Genomic DNA, 10,839 nt, shown 5'->3' on the forward strand with positions numbered 1-10,839 from the left:
TTATTTGATTTTATTTAGTTACTTAATTTAGGATCTTGCTATGAAGGCTGGACTTCTTAGTGGTCCTCATGCCTCAGCCTTCCCAGCACTGGGATTATAGGCATGCGCTACCAGGCCGGGTTTTGTTGGCTGGCATTGTGCACCAAGGGTTTGGAGGTCAGCACAGAATGTGGTACTGGGGATTGAACTCAGGTCCTTGCACTTGCCAGGCAGGTACTTAGACCACCGAGCTATCTCCCCACCCCCTATATGTCAGATTTTAAAAACATCCATCAGTGCAATTTGTATTTAGATTGATATTGTTTAGATTGATGAAAATAAAATTTGGTCTTTATATTTCTTTTTTAGACAAACCTAAAATATGATAAATTGACATCATACTACAAAATAATTATTATATAGAAATTACTATTTAATACTCTGTATTTAGTTCTGTTATAGCATAATTTAGTACAAATTTACTGTTTAGTAATTACTATAAAACAATTACTGCTTAATAATCACCATAAAATTACTATCTAGTAATTACTACAAAGTAATCACTACTTAATAATTACTACAAAATAATTGCTATTAAGTAATTACTACAGAACAGTCACTAAGAGGAGAGCATACAAATTTATGCATTAAATATAAGCCCCATGTCTTGATGACCTATGGAACTGTGAGACACACTACATAATATAATGAGTTGATCTGAACAAGTTATGAACTATAAGTGTCAGAATTTACCCATCCACTCTAAGAAATAGTCACTATGGTTATCACCTTTTCTTGGTCCTTATCATCTTACAGTCTTGTAATATTTTACTTTTGAATGAAGTAACATGCCCACATGTAGACACTGGTGATCGTTACCCTGAACTGTGAAAAGGAACAAGGTAAGGAAGGAGAAACTCAGCAGGAAACATAAACATCTACTAGGGAACACAGAACAGCACTCATGAAACCACTGTGAAAGGTTATAAAACAGTAGGAAATCCAGCAGCGAATAGTGTGGGGCAAATTAAGTGCTGATAGGTGTTCCCAACCCTTCTGGCCCATTATTCAATTTTACTGAGGGAAGAAAAGCATTTTGTGTTAAGTGAGGGATCAGGTTCACATCAAGAGAAATTACTATGTGTTCAGATCTCAGCTATCATGACTGTTCTTTGCCAAACCAAATTTTAACTTTTTATATGTTTCATGGAGAGGGGAAAAAGCCCATTGATCTGTATTAGAATTTATCATAAAAATCCATAGAATGTAAATAACGTCTGGAGCCCACACACCTTTCTCACGTATTCAGTTTCTTCAATAATGTGAGCAGATGTAGACTCATACAAAGCAGAATTATCTTCTCTCTTATCCTTTGGGGGAAATTCTGTGGTCACTGTTACCATTGCCATTGTGAATACTGGCTTTTAAAGAAGTAATTAATCTGCTAAGCAAAACAGATATTTTTAAATTATATAATTACATGGTTCACAAACTTAGAGTAATCAGAATTATTGTTGGTATCTGTACATATTCATAAATCCAGGAATCAGTTTTACATAAAACAAAATCATTGAAATAATCATGATTAAAAGATTGAAAATTAAGAGCTGGGGAGATAGCTCGGCAGACTAAGTACCTGCTTAGGCAAATGCAAGGACAGGGGTTCGTAGTAGCCAGCACCACATGCTGTGCTGGCCCCACCCCTGGGTGCACAGAGCTGGCCACTGAGACCAGACGTGGTGATGTACGCGGTAATCTCAACACCGGGAGGCTTACAACAGGAGGGGATCACTCTGAGTCAGAGCTTTGTAGTGAAACCCTGTACCAAACACATTTTTAAAAAAGATTGAGAATTAAATAACCCAAGGGAGAAAAATAACACTGTTTTTTTTTCTTTCTTTTTTTTTTTTTGTTCAGCACCATATTACGTTATAAAAATTGAAGAGTACAGACCATGTCTTACTCAACTTTATATTTTCTATGTTGTAAGTGCTTAAAAAAGTCTTTGTAACTAACAGCACAATTATCATAAAGCTATGCTATGGGCTGGGAATGAAGTACAGTGGAAGAGAGCTAGCATATACAAGGCCCTGGGATCAATTCTTAGATTTAAAAAAACTCTGTGTTATTTGCCTATGTATCTTTATTAATAGTGCATAAAGGCTATACCAAGGGGTTAGCTGCAATAATAAAACTGTATGCTAAGGAACTATTCGCAAAAGCTATATGCTAAGGAACTATTTGCAATTAAATTCATACAAAACCAAGATTGATTCAATTTGTCTTCTCTAGGATGCATTATTTAATTTGAAAGTGTTGTGCAGAAAAGGAGAGATGGTGTCATTTTCTACATGAAGAAATGGGAGTGGGAGAGCAAAATCTGCGTCTTACAGTTAGACATGGAACCGTACAAATATCCTAAAAAATTGTGAAAAATTTTAGAAAGCAGTTATAGCAAAATAAATAAAAATGAAACAAAAAATGTATGTATCAAGCTGATTGTTTGATACATGAATTATTTCAAGTGATTTAAAACCACAACGGCCAGTAACTATCTCTTGTGAGCAAATTATTCTAAGAATGAAAAGAATGCCAGAACAATTTAAAACTATGTTGTCAACAATACTATTTATGGAAACATTGGTATTGCCAATTTGAAATTACTCTGTGTGTGTGTGTGTGTGTGTGTGTGTGTGTGTGTGTGTGTGTGTGTTTCATGTGCTCAGGTACATATAGTAGAACAAAGCCAATTAGTAGAGTTAAAATGATTAAAACTCAAGATTTTTAGCAGAACAAAAAGTAATAAAATACAGAGTTAAAAATATTAGGTAAAGTTCTTACAAAGTGACCTAGAATTATTAATACAAAAATTATTTCTTTTCCTTAAAAAAAAATTCTCCTTCTATTTTTTGAAAAGCATGTATATGGTAGCAATTAGCACTACTGGTGGTCAGGTTGTGATTTTTCTATATCCTATCTTCCTAAAATGAAACTAAAGCCTTCTTGGTTGATTCCAAACACAATTTTTTAAAAAATGTGTTATGTTTAAGTCACCACTCTAATCAGCAAAAATGACAACTAAAGAGGGATGACTGTGACAGACTACGGTACATCGAAAGTCCTAAACCCCTGATTTTATGATGACAGGTGAGAACACCACCACCAACATCCCTCATTGCCCCCCTCTAGAAATTGGTAAGGCAACAGTTCAATGGAGAGAACATAACTGAACTATATTTCAAGGTAACCAAACTGTTGATGTGGGAAAGCTTTTTATTGTTTGTTTTTTTATTTTAACTATTTATTTATTTATTTATTTAGTACAAGGTCTTGCTCTGCAACTCAGATTCAGTGATCCTCCTGACGCAGTCTCCCCAGCACTGGGATTATAGACATGCAGCACCATCCCCGGTTTCAGTGTACCTGGAATTCTGTGGCCAGCATGGCATGTGGTACCAGGGATTGAACTTGGGTCCTTGTGGTTGCCAGGCAGGTGCGTAGACCAGTAGGCTATCTCCACAGCCCTCATGTGGGAAAGTTTTCTATAACATTCCAGCTAATAAATTCAAAAAGTTTGACAGAATGTAAAAACCTATAGTTTACAACACTACGAAGTAAGGTGGATCTAAACAAAAATCATCAACCAAAGCCAAAATATTAGGTGAAAGTTTAATGAAGAATGCATACCTAAGAGAACTCATTAATTCATCTCAGCATAATTAAAACTTGTCATAAATTAATAGTCTTGAGAATCACATGACCAAATGCAGCATATGGATATTATTTGAACACTGCCTTCAACTAATTATATAAAGATGTTTTTGAGATTGGAAAATGTGTAATGCTTGTGAACCATTATAGTTTTGGTAGCTGTGATAATGGAATTATGACATTCTTTTAAAGTGTATTATCTATTAGTAATATATATTGAAAATTTTTCAAATGAAATACGTTACATTTGGAGTTGCTTTAAAATAATGAGACAAATAGACTTTAGAAAAAGATGAAAGAAAGCTAGCAAAACATAGGTAATTTTTGAAGTTGCATATGGGGAATATGGAATCCATTATGCCCCTCCATTTAAGTTTTGTTTAAAATATCCACACTAAGTAATAAAGAACTAAAAATCAAGTATAGTAAAAAGCCTAGAGAAATAGAATTATTGAACCCACTTTACTAATAAGGAAAACAAGGATCCCATAGTAATGTTAACTTACCCACATTCACAGTGAAACAAACACAGATAAAACGCCAACCTTTGTCTATTTGATCCCAGTTCAGGGTGTTTCCATCCTAAAGATGTTGATTTCCCTAGAAAGAAACAAAGAATATTTAAAACTTAACTGATGAATTCTGTTAAAAAACACAATGAATTTTTACATCAACAGCATCTTTGAAATAAGCTAGACTTTGGGGATACCACAAGCTTTGCATTTATCCTTTAATCTTCAATGAAATTGACAAAGCACGCCAAGAATTCTCCATTTTATTATAAATCCTCTTAGACAGTAGCTATGGCTTCTGTTTATTTCTGCTGAAACTGATCTGGCAAGTTGGCTCGTACAGCATGCGAACACAAGGACTCCTCTTGTGCCCTCTTCTGAAGTCTCTTTCAGGGATTAAGACCTAGTCCAAAACAACATTTAAATGCTCTGAGCCAAAGAAACACCTGACAGATGACAGGTATCATGCTGGGAAACCAGAGGGGGCATGGTCAGTCCAGGGTAGGGGGCCAACAAACCATGTCTCTTGGACAGCCTTTGAGCTAGGGATGGCTCTTACATTTTTGAATGGTTCAAAAAATTTAAACAGAATATAACAATTCATGATATATTAAACTTATACTCAATTCAAATTTAGTGCCAGTAAATGCATCTTTGACACGACCGTGGCCACTTGTGCACCTTTGGTTCATGTTGTTTTGGCCCTACAGCTGCAGTGAGCAAGGGCAGTGGACAATGTGCCCTGCTAAATTGGGTCCTTTCCAGGATGAGTTTGCTGACATCTGGGCTAGGGAGTGGCAGGGAGTTAGGAGCAAAAGATCAGTGAAAAATAGAAGCAAGGGAAATAACCAGTCTAGCCTGGGGTGGATTTTCTTTCAGTTCAATCCCGCTTGATCTACAATCTCATTTGACTGAAAAATCTTCATTTTTCTTTTTCATCTGTTATGCATTTTCTACCTTAACAAATTTGAAAAGCCATTTCATCATAGTAAAGAGTCACTCCTTAGAAAGGATCCCACTGCCTTCTTAGACTTTCATAATTTGACAGTTAATTAGGCCTTAAGCCATATACAGTATCCTCAAACATACCCTTATGTGCCTGTAATTCTTAATATCAAGCATTCTGATCCTTAATCTCTCAGAAAAAAATCTCAAAGTTTTTCTTCTTAAAAGTTGTACCTTTTCCACTCGCTGGTTAAAGAACTTACATAAAATCTTAGATTTATGTTGCATGTCTGTAAAACATCAGTGATAATGTCTATAGTTATGAAAATGAGTTTTAAAAAAACTGTTATGGAAGATATTCAATAGATAGTGAATATCCACATCATTGCACCTTTTATTTTATATTATTAATAATTATATAAGAAAAGCAACATATAATAGAGGCAGCAGGTCATGTCTATCTGGTTGAAAAGTTTTACATACAGATTTATCCACATGAAACTGAACTGCATTTCCTTCTGTGGTTCAGAACACTTTGGTGCACACAGCTCCTGATTTGTATAAAGAAACCCAAGGGGAACATAAGCCAGCAAAGACCTAATTGCCATATGGTATTACCATCCTGGGTAAAATCCATGTTAGCATTTTATTTCAGCCAGAAGTAGATTAGGCAGATAAAATTTTCAAAATAAAACACAATCAGTTAATTAAAGTGAGGAAAGACTTTATTTGTTCTATGCTAGAATGGATTGAAGGCAGCTTATGAATGGCCTCATGCCAAAAGGAGTTATTTCCTAGGTGGGAGCTTTACAAACAGGGCTCCCAGGAAGGAAAGAGGGCAGTGCTGAACAGACAGGGGATTACAGTTGTCCCTTCAGCTTAGTCAGAGCAGTTCTGCTTTCTCCTGTCGTACAATGAACTTTTCTCTGGATCTTCCATGAAGAAAGAAGGCTCTGCAGCTAACATATCTGTAGCCCACCTAGCATCATACCCTTGTTCTTCCACCCAGCCACTCTCATCCTGGGCAAGATCCCGAACCGGTCTGGGCTTCAGTTTTGTTAACATTAAAATTTGGCAAGTATTAATTATTAACAATAATAGTCAACATGGGGTTGTTTGTGAGTCAATATTGTCAAGCACTTAACACATAAAATACATAATAAATGATTCGCACATGTTTGTCAAATAAATAAATAATATATGAGACCATTATCCATAATTAAGGCTGACAAGCAGACTGAGTGGTTTTTCTTCCCTGCAGGGAAGAAACCAGAAAGAACCAGGTAATATTTTAACTAGTCTGCAACCTGAGCTGGCCTAGAAAGGAAAAAGGTGCTTTGGGGGACTTTAAAACTAGCAAAACCATGGTTTTAACTCTTTATTACTAAACCATCAGTAATTTGTCAGCATTCCCATTAATGAAGCCAACATCTAATAAGTAGTTTACAAACTACAAAGCAACCCGCACATATTATTGGAGATTGTAAACTGTGTGATGCAGCGATACATCCCTGGATATCCAGAACGACGTAACTAAACCAACCACGCTGCTTAATGACATAAGAATGGTTGAAATATTACACAATGAACATGTTTTGGGCTTTGTTACAAGATCTGCTCCCCCTCCAACTTCATAGGTTGAAGTCCTAAGCTCTGACTCCTCAGAATGTGAACTCATTTGGAAGTAGGGGTGTTGTAGGTATAATTAGTAAGGAAAGATGAGTCATACAGTTGAATCGCTACTCCAGCATGGAGACAGAATGAAATCTCAGGGAGACTGCTATGTCAGATGGAAGGCGGAGTTCAAGGTGATGCTTCTCCAAGCCAAGGGACCTTAGCCATGGCCAGCAAACCATGAGAAGCCAGGGACAAGCATGGAACAGACTCGCCCTCAGATCTTTTGGAAGGAACTAGCCCTGTAGACTCCTTGATCTCAGACTTCCAGGCCCCAGCACTGTTAGGTGGTGATTTTCTATGTTGAAGAGTTAGCTTGAAGCACTTGCTTACAGCAGGCAATGTTCGTAGTATAGAAACTGTAACAAAGGCACTTCCTCTCTTTACTGGACCTTTGGCTCATCCTTCCCTACAGTAAATATTTACTAATTGCTGCTGTGTTAGGCACTGTGGCTACAGGAGTGAGCCAAAGCCCCTGCTTCCGTGGAACTTGCAGGTTGGAGGGGAAGGCTGATGTGAAAGAAACACACAGGACTGGGAGCAGAGCTGGTGACAGTGCCTTACGGGGCATAAAGGGAGCTGCTGTCTGGGGGGGGGCAGTGGTGAGGAAAGCCAACGTGAGTAGGAAAGAAGGGAGAGAAAGCAGGAGATAAAGCAGATGCAGGCCACAGGGCAATCAGGGTGGAGTACTGGGTGTCAGTGAGGAGGGAGGGCAGAGCAGAGTCTGGGATTCACTCATGTTAGTGCCCTAATAGCACCACAGTGCACAGCAACCCTGCTACTGTCTTCTTTCTTTCTTTCTTTCTTTCTTTCTTTCTTTCTTTCTTTCTTTCTTTCTTTCTTTCTTTCCTTCCTTCCTTCCTTCCTTCCTTCCTTCCTTCCTTCCTTCCTTCCTTCCTTCCCTTTCTTCCTTTCTTCCTTCTTCCTTTCTTCTAATGGTGCAGGACCCACTTTTTAAATTTTATTTAAAAGTTGACTGAAATGTGTTGAGACTTTCAATTTGCTTTTAGTTACACTAAAGCGGGTCTAGTCCTAGCTTGTGACCTTTAAGGGTTGAAGAACAGGCAGGGTTCACCAAAATCTGTGAAACTGTCAGATGCTACAGGGCCAGGCCAGACAAGCAGCCTCAGCTCCCTTCTGTGCTGGGAAGAGTACATGGGAGATGTGCAGCACATTTGATTACCTAGCCCTGGGTCTCTTTCTCAGATCCTGAATCACTGCCTGCATTATTCTTCCTGGAACGATTCCTCACACTCCTCACTGCTTGAAGCTGGAGCACGGATAGCTGTGACTCTAGACTAAGCCAGTTGAGCTGGCCCTGGAGACATGACCCTGGGGCTGCTCTTTTGCCTTGGTAAAGCCAGAGGCCCTGCAAACCCAGTAATCATTCAAAGAGTGAAAGGAGCCTGACAGAGTGATGCTTTGTGGCAGTGCCAGCAACACCAGTGGTGGTGTCCGGTGGGCAGTATCAGGAACAGAAAGATCTTGACCACTCTTCCTGAGGCCTGATCTCACTGAATTAGAACATCAAATACCCCTACTTCCCAATCTTAGTTTTACAACTTTCATATCAATGCTGGAATCCATTCCACATCTTTCTAGTAAATTCTTTGTCTGCCAAGTCATTCTTATTGTCCTAGCTTGCAACCAGGAACCCTAAATGATTTTAGCAGTTTCTTTGTGCTTCATCATTTATTCGGTAGACCTTATATGTCACAAACTGTAAATGTTACCTGTAACAGAAGTACCACCAGATAGAAAGGTTATAAGGCAGGAAAGCCAACATCGCCATGCCCTTGAAGACAAGAGCTGCATCCTGGTATTAAGCAGCACACCTGTTCTCTAGCTACACTGCACAGCACAGTGGGGGCAGCCAGTGACAGCTGGACAAACCTCAGGTGACTCTGCTGCTTACCTCAGACTGATGCACAGCACACAAAAACATCCATGTTAGCACTGAACCTGAGTTCTGTTTTCCATCAGTCATCTAAAATATCTTTAAATAGAATTAATTTTGTTCAGTTATATGCTACTCATTTGTATACACATATAAATTTATTTCATAGTCCTATAGAAAATTCTTAGATATGGAATGAAACATTTATTTTAGGGGGAATTGAAATGATGATACACATACAATGTACAAATACATATAAAGGATGTATTAGGAAAGAGTGGGTGGGAGGAATCAAAGTCAGTTGACTGCCCACAATATCCCAAGTAGGGTGTGTTACCAGTATTGATCCTCAAATATATCCCCTGAGAGGTCAGTATTTTATTCCAGTTTGACAGATGAGGAAGGCAATTCAGCAAAGTTAAGCAAAGACACCTAGTTAATAATGATTATAGGAACCCAAACCATGAATCTGCTGGCTCATTATAGTTTGCCACCTTGCCTCCTCCCACACTATAAATGGATTTCTAATCCTCACTTGATTCTTAAGTACAACAGTTTCCAAAGTAAGTCACTGTCATAAGGACTTGGAGGCTGGGCCTGATGATGTCTAATAGATAACTGAAAGCAGGACAAAGGCTGGCCATCTCTGCCTGTCTCCTTATTACCTTAAAACTTTGGATCATAATTTTGCTGAGCTTTGGGCATAATTAATAACTTATGGTATGTCTGTCCACAACCAATAATACAAGATTTATTAGCCCTAAGTTTACCTGAGTTTCAAGGTTGTATATAGCAAGATCAGAGTAAGAAATTAGCAGAATTTTCAGGGACATTCCATTTCCAGCTGTCACACCACTAAGTTCCAGACCCCCTAAGAAATCCCTAAGAAGTCTACAGTCATTGTCCTATCTGCAGTGATCTCAGGGTGCAGAAAAAAGCAGAGCCTTGCAGACACTCTATGATGAAGTCAACTCCCAGCCCCCAAGCAGGAGCCATTGCCCCATAGTGGAACTGAAGTTACTACACACAGAAAAGCTGTCATCTCACAATGAGAACCAAATTGCACTCTTCAGTGATGATGGCTCTTCCAGGATCTCACAGTGGCAGTCCTAAGATACTGATACACTGGACCAAGGCTTGACCAAGATCACCTTCACTGCCAGCTATGCAGTCTTTCAACCATTGCCTTTGTCCTCTGTTTCTGTAAAATCCCAAGGTTTTGGTGAACACCTCAAGAATGATCTTAAACCTTTTCGCCTGTCTTTCCCAGCAAGTTCATGCTGATTAAAGCTCCTTTCTTGGGGCCAGGGAGATGGCTCAGTGGAATAAGTGCTTCCCTGGCTAGCGCAACGGCCTGAGTTCAATCCCTGGTTCAAAAAAAAAAAAGCTCCTTTCTTGCCCGTCCCCACTGTTCATCTCCTTGATTAGTGTTTCAAGGTAACTTTTGAGCTTAAAGCTCCAGTAAGTAAGGCTCGAGCAATTGCAGATATGAGATTACAGATATATCTTTCCAAAGTCTGAGCACAGGTTATCCCAACAGATTTATCTCATGAACAGAGGTAATTTGGCAGAGGGATTTGGATATATAGATGCTGCCTAGAAAAATATATTTTACTTCCTTTCCAGTTGGAAAAGTCTTGGAAATTTGTTTCAAATCTCTAGTCCTTAACTTCTTCACCTGAAAAATTTAGCTGAAAAATGTATGATTACCCACAGAGTTATGGGAGAAATAAATGAGAGAGTGTATTAAAAGTACTTAGTGGAGTATCTGACACATAATATACATTGAATTAATATCAAATAATTACATTTATATATGTAACTTTGAACATTTGTTTCTAAGATACCATGCTTAAACTCAATTGTCCCCTCACTGTTCTTTTCTGACCCATTCATTCAATTATTTCTCCTGCTTTGAAATCTGCAGCTAACAAATCAACCTGAGCATCAGTTATGATTTGTTAGTGAAGAAAGTATGAAATGAACCAGATATCAGTGACATATAGCAATGGTCACTTATAATATTTACACAGTTGCTTTTATGAAAATTTCTTGTGTGACTATATAAAACATTTTAAAAACAAATTGTTTAGGATTTATATATTTATATATAGATATATC

At 38.1% G+C, this 10,839-nt stretch overlaps 1 protein-coding gene across 10 annotated transcripts in view; it reads right to left on the reverse strand.

Annotated features, from left to right (window-relative positions):
* Ccdc68 (coiled-coil domain containing 68) overlaps positions 1–10,839 on the reverse strand; it is a 79,351-nt gene that overhangs the window by 55,497 nt on the left and 13,015 nt on the right. For 3 of the 10 annotated variants that reach the window (XM_023715054.1, XM_023715067.1, XM_023715063.1), the window contains exons 2-3: positions 4,197–4,290; positions 1,272–1,423 (exon numbers count right to left, since the gene is read on the reverse strand). In XM_023715054.1, coding sequence (XP_023570822.1) covers positions 1,272–1,388 — 117 coding nt within the window. In that variant the 5' untranslated portion in view covers positions 1,389–1,423; positions 4,197–4,290. Of the gene's footprint in view, positions 1–1,271; positions 1,424–4,196; positions 4,291–9,742; positions 9,823–10,839 lie in introns of those variants that run through there. The other 7 variants (XM_023715070.1, XM_023715082.1, XM_023715064.1 and 4 more) reach the window with 6 other exon arrangements.

This window comes from Octodon degus, unplaced genomic scaffold (assembly GCF_000260255.1).
Source record: "Octodon degus isolate 3935 unplaced genomic scaffold, OctDeg1.0 scaffold00003, whole genome shotgun sequence".
Taxonomy (NCBI): domain Eukaryota; kingdom Metazoa; phylum Chordata; class Mammalia; order Rodentia; family Octodontidae; genus Octodon; species Octodon degus.